Source organism: Ostrinia furnacalis, unplaced genomic scaffold (assembly GCF_004193835.3).
Source record: "Ostrinia furnacalis isolate ACB-3 unplaced genomic scaffold, ASM419383v2 OfSCF0922, whole genome shotgun sequence".
In the NCBI taxonomy this organism is placed as follows: Eukaryota; Metazoa; Arthropoda; class Insecta; order Lepidoptera; family Crambidae; genus Ostrinia; species Ostrinia furnacalis.
The window spans coordinates 11,275-31,499 of record NW_021131161.1 but is presented as its reverse complement, the minus strand read 5'-3'; the positions used below and the strand labels follow the sequence as shown (position 1 = coordinate 31,499).

The window sequence follows — 20,225 nt, the reverse complement described above, 5'->3', positions numbered from 1 at the left end:
GTATGGTACCTAGATGAAGATCCGTGCAGCTAGCTAAGATTATAGGCTATTTTCTAAATACCTACTCAATATCTACTTACTACACATTACATCTAGGTAGGTACATAGAAGCAAAGCTCTTTGAAGTGATAGGACTCTCACTTGTAAGAAAGCTATGAGAATTTCAAGCAAAACAATAAAATTACCTAGGCACTTACTAGATACCAAAGGTCTACAATATTGTGAGATGAATTAATAAAATAAATAAGTAATAACTACTTACTTTACCGTACCTAACTAATATATGAACTTAAGAAGGTTATGTGTAAATTTCGCAACGAATTCATCATAAATCAATCCCTTCTTTTATGCCTGCCTCACACTCGGTCCACTAACTAGACTGCTTATTACAACTAAACGAGATAAGTAGGTGCCAGCGTAAAACATGTTTTAACGCAAATCTGCGTTAAACCCCAACTTTCACGTCACACACGACACGATGCATCGATTCACTAATGTGTCAGACAACACCGACCAATATGAGAAAGCGACTGTGTAATAATGACACCAGTAAGTAAATAAGTTCAATTGTTTTAACATCAGGCATCGCGACAATCACCAACACAACACTAAAATCACCTCACTACCAAACACCGATAGCCGAAAAACGTACACGTCACTATAAATGCACAACTAATGCACCATCGATAAACTATAACTTTGTTTGTTACATAAAAAGTTCGAAAAAAAGAAAGCACCGGCTAAAACGACATCCGTGGTCCGCCGATTCAAACAAACTTGTCTGTTGCGTGCCCGATACACCGTGCGACTGGGAAAAACAATCTTGCATTTCTTTCTACTAGCCGGACAAATTCAAAAGACCCTACATCTCCTTCGACGTCACTACCAAAAACGCCACCTAGCACTGAGCCGTTTAATACATCGAGGAAACTAGAAGCGCGTGTGAAGAGCAAAGCAATAACATATGCGAAGGTAAGAAATGGACATTTCTGTGTGTTAGAGGAAGACAAGTATATGGGCAAAAAAGATTATCTTCGTCACGTGCGTCAATCAGGTTTACCAACGTTGTTTGAGTTGTGAAAAGCAAACTGTAACGTATCGTGATAAGAGCTATTTTCGGTTCGTACATATTGTGGCATTGTTTACATGACCGTTTAGCGCGCAATTTTAAATCTGTTTTCGATCAGTGATACTGCGAACGTTAAGTTTTTGTTATTAAAATTATTTTTAAATAATAAAAATAAACTTACTTCAATATCGAAGCTGGTTTCTTCCGCTCCAAGGATTTTGTTTCATAATTCGTCCAGACGTCATTGTTGTTTATATTCTTCGTAAGTTTAAGTTTTTGATCGACGATTTTAGGTTTCAAAGATGGCGGCAGGATGCTGCTCGGTGTCGGCGGTGCGTGTGACTTTTTCACTATTTGTAGGACAACTCTTGGGCTTTTTAGGTCATTCTTGGGGTCTCCCTTGGGGGTCTTTGGCCCCCCTGGATCGGGGGTAGGGGTGAGCGCTTGTTTTGGTCTCTCAGGACGCTTGAAGTCAAGCGTTAATTTATCGGGACGTTTAACTGGCGGTTTATTCGGATCAGCCCTTTTTAGTTTGACCTTTGTCGAAGTATCGGCTTGCGGTGCTGCAAAAAAATCCTACGTTATTACCACAAAAAAGAAATTAGTGACGCATGTTTTTAGTAAATATTTTAATTAAGTATGGAGTACTTACCAGTCCTAGGCCGATTTCTCGTAATAGGTTTGGTCTCCGCGCTGCCTATTTTGGTGGTTTCGGAGACGAAGTGGGTAGAGCTGGCGGCAGGGACCGCCTTACTTCTCGAGCTGAAGGTGGCTTTGAAGAAATTGGCCGAGAAGCCCTTCGTGCGGACTTGAGCCCCGGAACTTTGCGGTTGACTGTAAAAAAACATCAATTAAAATATTAAATCAAAAACAAAAAGTGACTTTTGGTCAGGGGACACCCGGGTTTGAACCGGGGACCTCTCGATCTGCAGTCGAATGCTCTACCACTGAGCTATATCCCCATATGGAGGAGCGGCGAAAATACAATACCGCCTCGCCTACACAATGCTAAATGACAAAGCATTTCGTTACAAGATAGTATTCGGTGCAATCAATAGATGGCGCTCTAACACTGATCCAACTTTTAAGCATTTTCTTTCTAGGCATTTTTAAAATAGTATTTAACTATAATAGGTATCTTTAAAATAACTTACTGGAGTTTGAGACTACTAGGCACCCCTGGCGCCTTCTGCTGCATAACCTCCTCGATCTGAAGCAAAACAAAAGAATTTTTAATCACTGTTTTTACTTCTTTAGAGAAAACACTTTTGTGAGTACAAGAACAGTAACATACAGAATCCTCTACTACACCATCAGCCATGGTTTTTAAAATAATCCAACATTTTAAAACTGCAAGCAGCAATGCAACGATACAATCTGCCGGTAGCACTACACTAATTAATCATTGTAGGTAAAGTCCGCGATATCGTTTATCAGAAAAGTTACGATAATCATGATACGATACCATTATAAACTTGTATTCTCTTGTCCTCCGAACTGATGACCACGACATTGTTAAAGAAGTTTCTAAATTACTTAAAATAGTTGCGTATGTAAAGGGATAAGTTAAATTTTTTACACGCTCGAAGTATGTTGATAGGATTTGAACTTCTTTTATGGTTTCAATCGTGCGCTTGGTTTTATTTGGTTTATCGCATTTGAACATTTAAGTATGTCATTAGCGAACTTGACATCACTTTTGACGTGAATTTTCAAAACTTTTTTGACATTCAATGCCCAAAAATAGATATTGTATCAAGGAGTTTTAACATAACTATCAAATAAATAATTTATAATATTATAGCCTGACCAGGAACATAAAAACCCTCGCCATGTTGCGGAAAATTAATGGTACTAATTTCTTTTAATGGCAACAGTAACTGAAAACTTCATTGACATGTCACCTTGCATGTCAGTCTATTGTTGTCAAAGTGTAAACAAACTTTATTTTAAATGTGCGCAATTGATTTTGTGAATTAAATTGCTAAAATATTTTTATAGTCGTGAAAGAAAAGTGGTTCACAATGTGTTAAAGTATTTGTCGAAGAGAAATACTAAGGGTTCGGACAATATTTTCATTGAATAATGTTTCCGACAAAGGTTGTCAAATTGACTGACATGTTTATCGTATAGTACAGTCAACTATGAAAATTAGCTGTGGTTTGTTTCAACTACCTATTTTAAAGTTTTTTGTCACTTTGTAAGTGTTGAATTTTATGGAATTGGGAAAGAAGTACCGAGTTTGAAGCGTTCATGAGCAGACATTGTAGTTGAATATTCAAGTTTAGAATTTGATTATTGATGAATAATAATTAAATCCTACTTGCTCGATTGATGGTTTCATTTAATTTATTTAAACCAGTTTACCTGTTTATAATATTTTTTGTTTATTTATGAAAATATTAAATTAGCCCATAATCCTGAATCCTGATACATAAAGTTAGCCTATTAATTTAATACAGGTACGACTGTACTCAGTGTTGCACTATCAAATGCAATTGTCGCGCCTCTATGCCAGGGTTTTTATGTTCCTGGTCAGGCTATATATGGGTCATTCCACAAAAATATGTCAACTCTTAGTCCGCGCCACATTTCACATGGAATATTTGTTAATATTTTATTCCAAAATTGTTAAATAACAGCTCGCAATGTGTTTTATTCATCACCCATTTATATTTTTTAAAACTATTATTAAAACATCTTAAATTCCTTTTCAATTACCCAAAACGTCATTCCCTAGACATGTCCGTACTCCAAAAGTTTGTGTTTTGGAACCCATATAGAAACATCAATTTGATCCTTTGTTTTAATTAACGAATAATCTATTTAAATGTATATTACACCAAATTCTATTAATATTTTGCGGTTTCAATAAACAATTATTTGATTTTCTGTACTTGAAAAAGAGTCCACAGCTTTTAGCGTCATTCCCTCGCCACGCACTGGTTTTATAATTTTGCGCTACAATATGTATCTATAGTGAATGACATTTAGTTGAGTTTAAAGTACGATACGAAGTTATCCTCAGACCATACTGGCTTTGCGGCAGCCGTTTTTTGAATTAGTGCAAACGTGCCAGTTGTTGCGGAAACATGTGTTAATCCAGTCACTTCGTCAGTCCCTAGTTGAGTAGCTTTATTGATTACAATAGGTATTTGTATATAATTTAATAGTATTTACGTGTGGTTTTTCGGCTATTTTCGGCACATCGTATTAAGCATCTTACATTATAAAGTTAATCTGCATTTGTGTTAAGTTTTACTCCAAATCGTCAGTCCCTAGACGTCAGGCCCTAGCTTTAAACGGCGCTAGGGACTAAGTTACTAGTTACGGAATGACGTTTTTTATATAGTGATAATAAAAAAAACCCTACATGAAGTATATTAACTTATCTATAAATGTTAAGGTTATAAGTTTTATACTTTATTGAAAGTCATATAGGAGTAATGTAGTATGAAAAAATTGAAAATTGTAATTTCTCCTAAAATAAAGCATAAAGTGACTGGCCCTTTTAGACATAACATAATTAATAAATAAACTTTAATTTACACTAATAAAGTATTCAAAAGCATCTTAAAAAAGTTTGGGTCAAAATGACGTCCAAAATATACAGATTTTCATGGAATGACCCATATAACAACAATTTCAAAATAACCAACGACAAATACGAATTTAGAAAATGAAGAAGAAAAGCCCTTTTTCTTTAACTTTTTTCGTAATGCTTGATCATGCAAGTATTAGAACTGAACTGTAAGACCGACTTAATGAGATATTGAACTGCATGCAGTTTGATTCAAGTAAAATAGTTATGTAAAGTAAAAATGATTTATTTTAACTACCTTTTTACAGCAATTCTTGTAACTTCTTGAAAATACACCCATTCTGCTTTATTCAGGGCACAGATGTCTTTATGAACAACAAACATTAAATGACACCAAGGACCAAGGTGTGTTAAAATTTGCAATAATTTGTGTGGTTTAAGCGTTAAGAAATGGCGGGAAAACTTCTTCGCTAGAAGTACCTCTTACCTAAGTTTTATTTGTTTCTTGAAAATTACTAATTTACTTAGATCGTATTCGTCTATTAGGTACTTAATAGCTCTACATAAGAATATTCTGATCGTAAATAAGTAGGAGCTGTATTTGAGTTTATTAGCCTAAATGTAAATAATTTATAGTCGACTAAAATATTATGAAAATTTAGTGGGAAAGTTTGTAATAATATCTTTAAGACGAAGACCCTGAAGTCTGACTTGGAAGACTTATCGTTATTCACTCATATCCCTCATACCTAAGTAGGAACTCAGAGGATCCTATTAATAATTACGTGACAGAGACCTTCGTGAATGAACTGCACGTATCTAGAAAAGTTAAGAAAAGCACAGCTCTTAAGTTTAAGAATACAGATTACAACTTAGAACAAACACCCAAGTCCCACGCTACACCCTTCGCCTGTGCCGCAAAAACATGCTAAATCAGTCGTTGAACCTCTATGCAATGATCTCATTAGGTGTCGAGTTTTATTCTTGCTGCATTCATAATTAATTAACTTTGTCATCAATACTACCTGTCCTGTACAGTGATGACAATATTGAACTTTTATTAGGACACGAAATACCTACTTCTTCTTTTTTAAACCTTTTTTTTATCATTATAAGACAGCCTAACATTTTGCTTGGTTGAAAGTTGGTTGATAGCTAGGCTTGCAAGTCTTTCTTCCAATTCATATAGTCGAAAATTTCTATTCTTCTGATTATTTTTATCTACCTATTTTATCTTATTTAGGGCCGTGCATGAGCTTGGGATCTTTTGTGCTTCCCTTTACCTTTATTCCTCATCCACAAAAATCCTATCCATGTAGTAAATCAAGTGCTTGGGTGAGAGAGAGGGACCTTAATCTTCTGGTGCCGGAAAAGCCGATCACAGGAGACCCATCCTTGTTTTACTTAACTAGCGCGATTCGCTCAGTAGTTTATCTACCTACCTATGGTAATCACATCTTAAGAAACCTTGCTCTAAAATGTTATCTTATCGATATTGATAGTAACTAGTGACGCAAGCAAGACATTGACTATCAAAACATCTTCATTTGCTTTTTCTCAAGGGATCTATCGAGGGGTCTGTCTGTCACTGTCGCTCATGCAGCCATCTGCTTTGGGAGAGAGGGACACTTCGGATAACATTATTAAAACTGATATCAGCAGAGTTTCAGAGTCCGAGAGCTGGAAAAGCCACTCGCGGCATAGCCCTTCTGAATAAATACCCGCAGATTTTTATAGCCACAACGAAAACGCCTCTTTCTTACTTGTTGAAAATGGGACTATTTCCATCTCTAGATTCCACCGCTGCAACTCCTGTGTAGCCAAGATCGCCAATAAAAACCCAATGAAGATCAAGTTTGATCCGGGGGAAGGTAACTGTCATTGGACCCGCAACGAAATTAATCAGAAGAAGAAAGGAGTTTGTAGGTATACTTGATGGAAAATTAAATCAAGCTAAAGGTGGAAGTGAGCTTTACCCAGAATCTTGAAGGTGTAAATACCTTAGTTTGCGAACTTAGTTGCGCCCGCGCCTAGTTGGGCAACTCCGAATTAATTTCGCGTCAATCGCACATCTTACTATTTCCGAATGAAGTCATGCGATTTGTATTGTAAACTTATTTGGCGTTATGGCAGTTATGTATCGCGGTTATGGCGCGTTTGGAACGACTTTAACACGTAAACTAACTACGATAAATTCCTTAACTTATGAGATGGTTTGATACAGGATGTCTAGAAAATAGTCTTCCATTTGATTAAGTCTAGTCAGACGCTTATGGCGGTTCATGAAGTCAGACAAGCACAATTTAAACTCTCATTTAAATAAGGCTCTTATTTGAAACTTTTGAACTTTATGAAAATTATTGTATAACATACAATTCGTCATCATCATCAACAGCCTTTTACAGTGCACTGCTGGACTATGAGTCTCCTACACTTTAGTGCAGGGGAGCCTACAATTAATTCACATCATTTGGTGTTCTCTACTTTACCGAGACTCCCTGAAAACATATTAGTTATGCTACAACCCCTATTAATTACATAGTTAATGAATATTCTGTTTTTTGCGTTTAACTGTTTCCATACAGGGGTAAGAAGAGGGTTAATTTTCTAAATCCTTTCTTAGTAAGTAATGCCCATGGGCGTGCCTTTCAGCTCAAACACTTCAGTACTTAGTTTTGAACTGTGTTAACGATTTATATTAATGGTTGACTTTTAAGCATATTTTTAGAGCTACTGAGATTAAAGACAATATTTTCTAAATTAAAAGATAGCTTAGAACTAGGTATGCAGTTGCAAAATCTCGCAGCATAACAAACAGTGACATTCGAGTGATTGATATTTGGGCCGCCTGCGTCGGCGCAGTCACAAGATCGCGGCGATAGTGGTCTGCTGATACTGATAGCTTGCGGTGGAAAACAACCTTCGAGATACATACATAGATGTTTAAATGGTCGTGAGTTCGAATCTTGTATGGAGCAAAGGAACACAGACAATAATAATTTATGTTGTTTAGGTGCCTACCTAGTATTACATAGTTACAAAAGTTGTAATAATGTAAAATAACTACTACTTGGTAAATTATTTTATTTTGAACTAGCTTTCCGCCCGCGGCTTCGCGCGCGTGGACTATATTATCTACATATTTTACGGAACCCTACTTTTTTTCAAAATAAAATTTAGCCTATGTTACTCGTGGATAATGTAGCTTTCGAATGATGAAAGAATTTTTAAAAACGGTCCAGTAGTTTTTGAGCCTATTCATTACAACCAAACAAACAAACAAAGTTTTCCTCTTTATAATATTAGTGTAGAAAAATAATTTACTGCATACATACTTAATATTTTCTTTAAAACATTGTATCGCTATTACATATATAATATAATATTTTACTATTTAATTACACTTTTTTGTTATTCTTTAAAAATAATTTGCAACTAATTTCAAACTACATATTTTATGACGCAATGCAATTTTTCGGTCCGACGGCTTAGTGGTGCAGTGACTCTTCTTACGCAAGGGGATAAGTTGTATTCCCAGTCAGACAAACGTTATGGAAATCCTTGGGGGAATCAATGGCCAACAGTGGAGAAGTCATTTGGCTGAATCGAACGAACGAAAATCCACTAGTTACATAGATTTTTTATGATGCCAATAAAAGTTGTTTTATTTTTCTAGGTCGTTTGCAATCTTAGACAGATTTTAGTTGTAGTGAGTACAAAACAAATATAATCTTGTTATGTAAACAAAACCGAAGAATGCTATCTTATTTTTATCAAAGGTGTATCGGATGTATCGATAACGAATACCTACTCGTGTACTTACAAGGATGCTCAATGATAATTTCTACGTGTCTAAGTACCTCCTTCAACTATTTATTACGCTTATTCAGACATACATAGTTATCACAAATAGAGTCAAAACCTGTCACTTTTAGGTACTTATGCTGCGATAAATTCTCTCAACCTAAAGGTTCGTTTGTTTGAACTTTGAGCCAAATGACGTCCACTGCTGGACAAAGGCGTCCCCCAAGGATTTCCACAACTATCGGTCCTGCGCTGCCCACATCCAGGCACCTCCCGCGACCTTCACTAGATCGTCCGTCCACTCAGTGGCAATTTGGTCAGTTAAGACAAAAACATCAACCTCAAAAATACATCAGAACTTAAGAAATAGCCCTAGATGCCTATAAATAATCTGAATTCTGAATATTTAACTAGCACCTGTTTCACAAATACTAAGTTTCGCATTAATCATCATAGCTATCGAGGATAGTGTGGGTGTTTCTTATTTGCAATTAAATTCGCTTCTAATTTAATACTCACAAATCATGTCGCGTAAAGGTGAGTTCAGACTGTCTGAGCTTAAGTCAGAAATTGCAATGCAAGATATCAAGTTTTATTATTTTTATACAAAAATCTTCAAAAAATTTTCTATTAATTTTCAAAAGTAAATGGCTCAAATAAAAAATATCAAAGTAGGTCTATTTNTACGCCATCTTATGTATGCATTTGAGAATGATAATTCATGAATAGTTTTTGATTTTGAGCGGCTAAATTATATGCTAGATATAGTTATTTATATTTTTCCCTTAATCAGTAGATTTTTCTTGATTTTTGATATGGCGTACAACCTCTGGGCCGAAATTGGGACAACTCCTTTCAGTAGAATTTAATACTCACAAATCATGTCGCGTAAAGGTGAGTTCAGACTGTCTAAGCTTAAGTTAGAAATTGCAATGCAAAATGAATAATTTACCTTAAAATATCAAGTTTTATTATTTTTATACAAAAATCTTCAAAAAATTTAGCGTTACTTTGAAATAAAAAATTTCAAAGTAGACTATTTACAATTGATTACCTATGACTTCGCGCTTTTGAATTTCAGTTAGTCACAGAAGACTATTCGCACGCCGCGATTCTACTCTCCATACTTCTTCTTGTCGTGTCGACAACAAACCACAGCGTCGGCCCAAAACTCTCCACTTAATTATGTCGTGTAATTAGGTTTCTCATTAATTCACTCGACATTTTACCAATTATCATCATCATCATTTCAGCCACAGGACGTCCATTGCTGAACATAGGCCTCCCCCAATATCTTCCACATCGCACGGTTGGTAGCGGCCTGCATCCAGCGCCTTCCCGCTACCTTTATCAGGTCGTCGGTCCACCTTGTGGGTGGACGTCCCACGCTGCGTTTTCCGGTACGTGGCCTCCATTCCAGAACCTTGCTGCCCCATCGATTATACTTAGTTAAATTGAAATATTTCCTTTTCAATATCAGTGTGAACACACTCTAATTAACTGCAGTCTCTCTGTGATAGCCATCGCAAAATCTAAACCGGATTACACAGTTAAATATTTCCTTTTGCTGTCCGAGTGATGGATAACCATGTTTTTCGCACGTAATCGATCTATAATTCGTGTGTCCCCCGCCTTATATGGTCATATAAGGCTACGCACACATCGGGATCTCAAATGCCAAGATCCTTGCGTAAACTAATTGATCGCATGTCAATATAACCTAAATCTATCAAACGTTGAAGACATTTTTACTAAAGATAGTAAAAGTTAGATTTTATTTATTTATTTAAACTTTACTGCACACAAAATTGCAGTACAAAAGGCTAACTTATGCCGTATGGCATTCTCTACCAGTTAACCTTATGGCCAAACAGGAAATTTTATTGGGTTGGTGTACTTATTTTATGTCTCTATGTTCTACAAAGAAGATTGCAGCTCTAAACTTTGAGTGCTAGACTTTTAGGTCTGCCTAAGCATCTGACTGGGTCTATCGGATTAAGGACTTAATAGATGATCTTATTTTGAGACAGTCAGGTTCATTTGCCTGCATTTGGCCTAACCAAATTAAGGACAATAAGTATTATTTGGAAAGTGTCACAGCTGGATATCGAACCCAAGATCTCCAGGAGAGGATCCAGCACTTTAATATACCTACCTAACTATTATAGCTACTATTACGTGTTAATTAGAGACGTTGGCAGTTTAAAATGAGATCGATTCAAATTTCTTTATGTCTCCTCATAACATTTAATGCATAAACAATCAGTAACTTTAATACTCTCTTTGTTTTCAAATCTCTATTTACACTAACGTAAATTTTTCAGGTCGTAACTTCAAGTCAATGTGTACTTAGTGTTGTAATTTTTTACGTCTACTGATAATGCGTTGATAAGAATTGTCTCTACCTACTATTATTCATTCACCCAGGTATATTGAATACTCTGAAGAAGCATTTGCTTAAAATAATCTGATTCAAAGGTAGAAATTGTTTAATACTCGGTCGTTAAAAGTCTGAACAACTGAAAAACCTGTCAACTTGCTAATACGACAAGGCGAAGAAATCTAAAAAATGTAATTTAACTTTTAGATTCGAAATGTAATGAAACGCAAGCGTAAAATAATGTGATTCACAGTCACAGAGCAAAGATAAACACTTGACTAACGACATTAAAGGTAACTAACCTTTTCGGTCCTTTATCGCACAAGAACTGGCACACACATGCACTTGAAACTTTTAAGAAACAAAATGCACTATTTTCGCACTGAAAACAGACGACGATCGCGACGTTCGAACACCGCTAAATTTGAACCGAGAACGCAAACTGAAACAAATGAATCGCTACCGACGACTGCGCGTTATCAGCCTCATGCATGATAATAAAAACTGAACGAAATCCTTTGGCAAACTTTTTTAATCACGTGTTTTTTTCTAACTCGAGTGGTTATGCGACCGCATTGAGCTGAGCCGGCTTTGGACTGGCTGGTTGCGTCCAATGCATGTGGGTGTGCTATCGCATTTCGCTAAATTCACAATCCACATGCAACGTTTGAAGTGATGAAAAAATGTAAATAAACTAAATGCAACGGACTGTGGCACCGACCTCGCGACGAGGTCGTTTTCGAAACTATGATACAGTTTTTTGGTTAATTACGACATTGTTTGTTGCCATTGTTTGTACAGCGCAATTTTATGGAGATCCGAAGACAATCGGCCGATCTCAATCGGGTTTCCTAGAGTCGACAAACAAAATGGTCTGCGATTGTAAGTAAGGTACAGTTCTACGAGCTATGTAGAGTACCTCTTAAGATACGAGGATTAAATAGATTATATCACAAAGTTTCAAGAAATACATACATACACGGTTGAAAAGCCACTCTACTTGTAAATAGAGACATTTTGTGTTGTTGATGGAATTTCAACCAAATAATTTACAAATTATAATGAAAACATAAATACATCGTCTCTTCTCTGATATGGTCAAGAGCGATTCCGTTAATTTGCTAAAATTCTAATGACCCTAAATAACAGTTGACACCTACGCAGCTACGCTCGCAGTTTAATTGATTCGTGGCGACGAGCCCATAAACCGTAGTTTTAACTGCGGTTTAAGAATGCTAACAATGATTGAAAAGCAAAGCCCATCATCTATTTGGTTGCTGAACCGAACAATGATCACATTCAGTTTAGGGGTAGGAGAACGTTCAAATGTATTTTTAAGTAACTAACATATTTTTGATAAATATTTTTTTTAAATGAATGTTTTCCATAAGCAAATAACTTATAATGAAATCATGAAAAAAGCTCATGAATTTTCCACGAAATGTGAAGCATCTGCTCTACTTTTACACCCTATATTTTTCCATTGTGTTCCTCATCAAGCAAGCGGAAGAGAAGCAGGAGAATACTCTATTCGGGCTTTAATAATGTTTTTCATTAACTGCATGTTATTAAACGCTAATCTAGCGAGCTTTAATGGGTTAGTATGATGGCTTATTATAACTAATAAAGAGTTTAATAATGGTTTCACTTTGGAACAGATGTAAAAAACTATATTTTGACTAGGTAGGTATTATAATATTATAAAGTCATCATAATCATCAGATGAGAATCATAAGTCAAATTAATGTTCCCGACAGTTTTGTCCAAATTGAGTTCTTACTGTATATTACTGCCTTATTTGGATTAGCGATCGTACATAATTAACTACCATAACATAGAGTTTCTTATTGAAATAAAATTACGAGGATTCAGCTAGGTATACAACGGTCCAAACCAAAACTCTGACTAAAAGCGAAATGTCCGCTTAAGTCACAGTCATAGTGAGACTGAAAATACTGAAAAAGCGATCGAGTACCAGAACGTAGGTACTCATCCAACTTTCATCCAACTTTCATCCAACTTTCATCCAACTCTATCCTTTCACATAGTCGAGAAAAACAATACCCATCAATTTATCAATCAACAAACAGTCCAAATTAATTGCAAGCACAGCGGGTTCGAACCCGCGACCTCTACGGCAGCGGTGGGCGGCTTGCAGCTTGCAACACTATTGTTATCCCTCCGGTTTGGCCGCTTGCGAAACGCGGTGGGCGGGATGGGATCTAAGGTCTTAGATTTTGATAGCTTTCTGTATCTCTAATTGTTGACTATGACTTCAGTGATTAAGTAACCTGTCTGTCTAGCTGCTATGTGAATCAGTATTTTTATGACACTAGCGGCTGCTCATAACTTTGGTCGTGTATTTCTTCCATCCATTCTTCAGTGTCCACTGCTGAACATAGGTCTCCCTTAATGCTTTCCATATTAAGTACCCAGTTCGTAGCGGCCTGCGTCCAGCGCCTTCATGCTACCTTTATGATGTTGTCGGTCTACCTTGTGGGTGGACGTCCTATAGGCTGAGATGATGATGATGATGATGATTCTCAGTTAATCTTCGGTATTGGAATCTCAGGAAAATTTTCACCATTTGAAAGGTACAGTGGGCTACGAGTATGTGTGAGTTTACATCAAACGCGCTCACAAGTGAACGTTTCCCGCTAGGGGCGCTGTACAATCCGTCATACATTAAATGTCATTTTTTGACGCGCTCACTAGAGAGCGCGTTTGATGTAAACTCACAGTCACACTAGGCCCTCTGATGACAGAATTCAAGTAGATAAAAATGTAGTGTGATGTGCTGCCCCCCTAGACAAAACGCACTTTTTGATCGAATCGAAAATCGAATCCGTCAAAACTCCATACAAAAAAGGGGCTTTTCGACCAGTTTGCGATTATAATTTGCACTTTGTCTAGACCCACTGGTGTCGACTATTGGCTCCGTGCACGATTACAGCGCCAACTAGCGTCCACAACTTTGTGGGCTCTGTCACATTGACATTTAGGTCGTATATTTGTGAAAAAATATCGAAATGAAAAAATAACAAATATTTTCAACTAATAAATTGTTGTGATACCACGATTTGGGTGGAAAAAAGGTTTTGAAATCATTTTGGTCATTCAAATCAAATGAGGTAAGTCCAAAAAGTGTGTTTAATTTTGATTGTGTCAGGGTTTGTTTACTTCATTTATAGTTGTAGTTTTACAGTAAAACAAAAAGAAAAAGCTACTTTAACGGTTTCATTATATAACAGTAAATATATTTAAATGTTTCTGTATCGCTAGTAATAAATTAAATATCGTTTTCAGATCGAAATGAGTATCGTTTNATTTTTGGAAAAAATCTCATGAAATCATGATTCACAAAGTTATCATGAAAAATATTCATAAATTCAACAAATCAACTTAGAATCTTAATTTTCAATAGTCCTTTCAGCTAATGATATATCAGTAATCCTAATATGAAATAGGGGGGAAAAAATTACACACATCAAATAGTGCGAATTAAACACAGTCTGGATACACTTGCTTTGCTCAGTGAAGGAAGCCATACATGTTTTTAAAATGTAGATTTCATTTGAATCTTCAAAATATATGTATGGCACTTGGTTTCATCGTTTAAATCTTGATAGACAGGTACAGGCTTATCATTTTGCTAGCATACGTGCCAAAAACTACTGTTCTTCTATTTTTCGTTAAATGCTGGTTATTTTTACTTCCGAGATACCGCCTTCTCTCGGACGACATACTGTGGGCTCCATATTATAGATTTTTTCAAATAATTTCAAGAAAAGACGAAAACTAAATAAAAACTATAGACAAAAAAAGTTACGCTAATACTGAGGTGGGGGCCTGAGAGGCCCACAAGAAACTTTAAAATTAATTTACCTACTGAAATTGCGCGTGCAATCACGTGCACTGTTGTTGACAGCCTCGGCGCAATGAAACTCGAAGGTACTAAAAGATTCGGGTGTGTCGTGCACGTGGGAGAGGAGAAATTCAACAATTTGACTTTCGCAAGGCCTGAGAGGCCCCCACGTCAGTAGTTAAAGGTTAATATTGTTTTCAATTCCTGACTCAAACAGAAGGGTGTTTTATTGTGTGTGTGATATGTACGTATCTGTCTGTGACATCATGGCACTACAATTTATCCATACTTCCGTCTAAATTATTAAAGAATTTCAAATAGCGCTGTCAGACAGAAACATGATTGTTTAACTTTTTTCTGCCAGTTATGCATATTAATTACGACTTTAGGGCTCGATATTTGGTCAATTCTATCAAGAGAGTTTCGTTCTTTGAAAATTATTCAATAAAAATATGATTGTTAGCAATGAGGAATTGCAAATGCAATTACTTTTAAGATATTTACAATTACATGAAACATTAGTGATTTCAAAATAAAAAACAGTAGTTTGTGATTTTTTAGTGCTATATTTTTACATTTTTATAAATTTTATCACAAAGTCGGTAGAACGAAACGTATTTGTTGTGATCGCTCTGTTAATATTGCCATGTATGAAGTATTGCATGCAATATTTTTTTTTATTTATACAAAACATTTCTGAGACTCAGTTAGAAGAATTTGACGATCTTCCTAATTCCCCAAAACGAAAACGCATTCATTTAATGTCATCGTCTAGTGATGAGGCTATTTTTTGATACGTCTACAGAAATGATTTATTTTCTGACGACATCTTTTCTAATTTTTTTAATTCTAAACTTTTGATTACCTTGAATTATTTGAAACTGAGAATTAGTTTTTAACGTTAAAGGCTATAATATTACGGTTTGATTTTGTTTTAATTTTTATAATTCTTAGGACCTACAACACAAAGTGTCACATTTGTCGATTTTAAGGTCACTTCTGTCTATCTCATTATTTAAAAAAAGTTCATTTTAAAATTGAATAATTAAGTTTGATCTCTGTCGTTATTTTTTATAAGATTCTTTACGTTAGACAAATATTTTTGATACCATAAATAATTAAAAAAGTGGATTTTACTTTTTTTTTCTTTTCACCTACCCTATCGTAGAATGACCCATTTACAATCTGATTACCTATGACTTCGCGCTTTTGAATTTCAGTTAGTCACAGAAGACTATTCGCACGCCGCGATTCAACTCTCCATACTTCTTCGTCTTGTCGTGTCGGCAACAAACCTACACAGCGTCGGCCCAAAACTCTCCACTTAATTATGTCGTGTAATTAGGTTTCTCATTAATTCACTCGACATTATACCAATTATCATCATCATTTCAGCCACAGGACGTCCATTGCTGAACATAGGCCTCCCCCAATGACTTCCACATCGCACGGTTGGTAGCGGCCTGCATCCAGCGCCTTCCCGCTACCTTTATCAGGTCGTCGGTCCACCTTGTGGGTGGACGTCCCACGCTGCGTTTTCCGGTACGTGGCCTCCATTCCAGAACCTTGCTGCCCCATCGATTATACTTAGTTAAATTGAAATATTTTCTTTTCAATATCAGTGTGAACACACCCTAATTAACTGCAGTCTCTCTGTGATAGCCATCGCAAAATCTAAACCGGATTACACAGTTAATATTTCCTTTTGCTGTCCGAGTGATGGATAACCATGTTTTTCGCACGTAATCGATCTATAATTCGTGTGTCCCCCGCCTTATATGGTCATATAAGGCTACGCACACATCGGAATCTCAAATGCCAAGATCCTTGCGTAAACTAATTGATCGCATGTCAATATAACCTAAATCTATCAAACCATGTTGAAGACATTTTTACGAAAGATATTTTGTAGATTTATTTATTTAAAACTTTGTTGCACACAAAATTGCAGTAGGTACAAAAGGCTAACTTATGCCGTATGGCATTCTCTAACAGTTAACCAAACAGGAAATTTTATTGGGTGTACTTATTTTATTTTGTCTCTTTATTCTACAAAGAAGATTGTAGCTCTAGACTTTGAGTGCTAGACTTTTAGGTCTGCCTAGGCAGGCACCTGAGGGTCAATCGGATTGAGGACTTTAAAAAAAGATGATCTTATTTTGAGACAGTCAGGTTCAATTGCCTGCATTGGCCTAACCAAATTAAGGACAATAAGTATTATTTGGAAAGTGTCACAGCTGGATATCGAACTAAAGATCTCCAGAGCGAGACGACCCAGCACTTTATTATAACTATTATAGCTTAAACGATTACGTGTTAATTAGAGACGTTGGCAGTTTAAAAAATGAGATTGATTCAAACCTTCATTAAGTCTCCAGTTAACATTTAATGCACAAACAATCAGTAACTTTATTATTCTCTTTGTTTTCAAATCTCTATTTACACTAACGTAAACTTTTCAGTCGTAAGTAGGCATGAAACTTCAAATCAATGTGTACTTAGTGTTGTAATTTTTTACGTCTACTGATAATGCGTTGATAAGAATTGTCTCTACCTACTATTATTCATTCACCCAGGTATATTGAATACTCTGAAGAAGCATTTGCTTATAATCTGATTCAAAGGTAGAAATTGTTTAATACTCGGTCGTTAAAAGTCTGAACAACTGAAAAACCTGTCAACTTGCTAATACGACAAGGCGAAGAAATTCAAAATAAAATAGACTCAAAAGTCTTAAAAGATGAATTTTATTGTTAATGAAACGCAAGCGTAAAATAATGTGATTCAGTCACAGAGCAAAGAACACTTGACTAACGACATTATTGCAAGGTAACTAACCTCTTCGGTCTTTTATCGCACAAGAACTGGCACACTCACATGCACTTGAAACTTTTTAAGAACAAAATGCACTATTTTCGCACTGAAAACAGACGACGATCGCGACGTTCGAACACCGCTAAATTTGAACCGAGAACACAAACTGAAACAAATGAATCGCTACCGACGACTGCGCGTTATCAGCCTCATGCATGATAATAAAAACTGAACGAAATCCTTTGGCAAACTTTTTTAATCACGTGTTTTTTTCTAACTCGAGTGGTTATGCGACCGCAGTGAGCTGAGCCGGCTTTGGACTGGCTGGTTGCGTCAAATGCATGTGGGTGTGCTATCGCATTTCGCTAAATTCACAATCCACATGCAACGTTTGAAGTGATGAAAAAATGTAAATAAACTAAATGCAACGGACTGTGGCACCGACCTCGCGACGAGGTCGTTTTCGAAACTATGATACAGTTTTTTGGTTAATTACGACATTGTTTGTTGCCATTGTTTGTACAGCGCAGTTTTATGGAGATCCGAAGACAATCGGCCGATCTCTATCGGATTTCCTTAGTCGACAAACAAAATGGTCTGGGATTGTAAGTAAGGTACAGTTCTTACGAGTTATGTAAAGTACCTCTTATGATACGTGTATTAAATAGATAAGTATACAATGTTTCAAGAAGTTCCTTATGTAATTGAAACATCGGTTCAAATGCCACTCTATGACTCTACAAAAAATAAAGACATTTGTGTCGAAGAAGGAATTTCAAACAAATATTATAATGAAAACATTTAAAATGCATTAAACATCGTCTCCTCTCCGATATAGTCAAAACCTATTCCGTTAATTTGCTAAAATTCTAATGACCCTAAATAACAGTTGACACCTACGCTCGCAATTAATTGATTCGATAGCGACGAGCCCATAAACCGTAGTTTTAACTGCGGTTTAAGAATGCTACACATGCTTGAAAAGTAAAGCCCAACATCTATTAGGTTGCTGAACCGAACAATGATCACATTCAGCTTAGGGGTAGGAGAACGTTCAAATGTATTTTTAAGTAACTAACATATTTTTGATAAATATTTTTTTTAAATGAATGTTTTCCATAAGCAAATAACTTATAATGAAAACATGAAAAAAGCTCATGAATTTTCCATGAAATGTGAAGCATCTGCTCTACTTTTACACTCTATATTTTTCCATTTTGTTTTCCTCATCAAGCAAGTAGAAGGAGCAGAATACTCTATTCGGCGACTTAATAGATGCCAGGCTTTAATAATGTTTTTCATTAACTGTTATTAAACGCTAATCTAGCGAGCTTTAATGGATTTAGTATGGCTCATTTGAAATTAAGTTCAACTATGATAACTAATAATGAGTTTAAAATAGTTTCACTTTGGAACACATGTAAAAAACTATTATATTTTGAATAGGTAAGTGGGCATTATAAAGTCATCATAATCAGATGAGAATCATAAAGTCAAATTAATGTTCTAGCTAGACCCGATAGCTTTGTCAAAATTGAGTTCTTACTGTATATTATTTGGATTAGCGATCGTACATAATTAACTACCATAACATAGAGTTTCTTATTGAAATAAAAATACGAGGATTCATGAAAATACTGAAAAAGCGATCGAGTACCAGAACGTACTCATCATTAAATGTGAGTGACTTTCATCCAACTCTATCCTTTCACATAGTCGAGAAAAACAATACCCATCAATTTATCAATCAACAAACAGTCCAAATTAATTGCAAGCACAGCGGGTTCGAACCCGCGACCTCTACGGCAGCGGTGGGCGGCTTGCTTGCAACACTATTGTTATCCCTCCGGTTTGGCTTGCGAAACGCGGTGGGCGGGATGGGATCTAAGGTCTTAGATTTTGATAGCTTTCTGTATCTCTAATTGTTGACTATGACTTCAGTGATTAAGTAACCTGTCTATCTAGCTGCTATAGTAGATAAGTAGATACATATTATGTGAATCGCTCACTAGTGAGCGCGTTTAAAAATGTAAAAAATTTAGTTTTTGAACGGTTCCCGCTAAGGGCGCTGTACAATCCGTCATACATTTAATGTAATTTTTGACGCGCTCACTAGTGAGCGCGTTTGATGTAAATTCACACTAGGCCCTCTGATGACAGAATTCAAGTAGGTAAAAATGTAGAGTGTGATGTGCTGTCGACTGTACATAACGCCCGTATTCACAAACGATGCTTGCTTAAGTCAAGCAGCAAATCAAACGCACAGCGTTGAATAGAGCTCTGTGATTGGTTCGTGTGTCACCCTGAGCATCCACGCGCACTATGAGACCTCATAGTAATGTTTGTGAATACGGGCGTAAGACTGTTAAGTATTTGCTTAGCTTTTACGAAGTTAGAGCCGAAAGCTTGTACCAAAATCACTCAATCACACCATAAGTTGATAACATAGTATAGCAGTATAGCCACATCAAACTGAAAAATTAGTATAGATCATACATATCGCATGTCATTACCAATAATTATTTATTTATCTAACTCGTAGGCGGTCAGTCTTGCTGACAGTGACATATTAATTCGCTAACAAGTTCAAGGGTAACCGGACTGCGTTGACAGACATACAAACAAACAATGGGTAGGTATAGTCACTTTTTTGAGAATGTAACGCCCACGCATATTTGACACGTTCATATAGGGATAAAAAATATACCAACCGACTTGAGAACCTCCTCCATTTTATTAAAGTCGGTTAAAA

The 20,225-nt window shown here is 36.1% G+C and overlaps 1 protein-coding gene and 1 non-coding gene across 13 annotated transcripts in view; both read right to left on the bottom strand.

Moving 5' to 3' along the window:
- Positions 1-11,236, bottom strand: part of LOC114350598 (cytospin-A) — a 57,764-nt gene extending 46,528 nt beyond the window's left edge. The window contains exons 1-4 of one of the 12 annotated variants that reach the window (XM_028301459.1): positions 11,097-11,236; positions 2,224-2,279; positions 1,722-1,903; positions 1,251-1,632 (exon numbers count right to left, since the gene is read on the bottom strand). In XM_028301459.1, coding sequence (XP_028157260.1) covers positions 1,251-1,632; positions 1,722-1,903; positions 2,224-2,267 — 608 coding nt within the window. In that variant the 5' untranslated portion in view covers positions 2,268-2,279; positions 11,097-11,236. Of the gene's footprint in view, positions 1-262; positions 491-514; positions 842-1,250; positions 1,633-1,721; positions 1,904-2,223; positions 2,280-11,096 lie in introns of those variants that run through there. The other 11 variants (XM_028301445.1, XM_028301452.1, XM_028301455.1 and 8 more) reach the window with 11 other exon arrangements.
- Positions 1,960-2,031, bottom strand: TRNAC-GCA (transfer RNA cysteine (anticodon GCA)). Its single transcript has one exon. It is a non-coding gene; the product is annotated as a tRNA-Cys (tRNA).
- Positions 11,237-20,225: the final 8,989 nt, after the last annotated feature.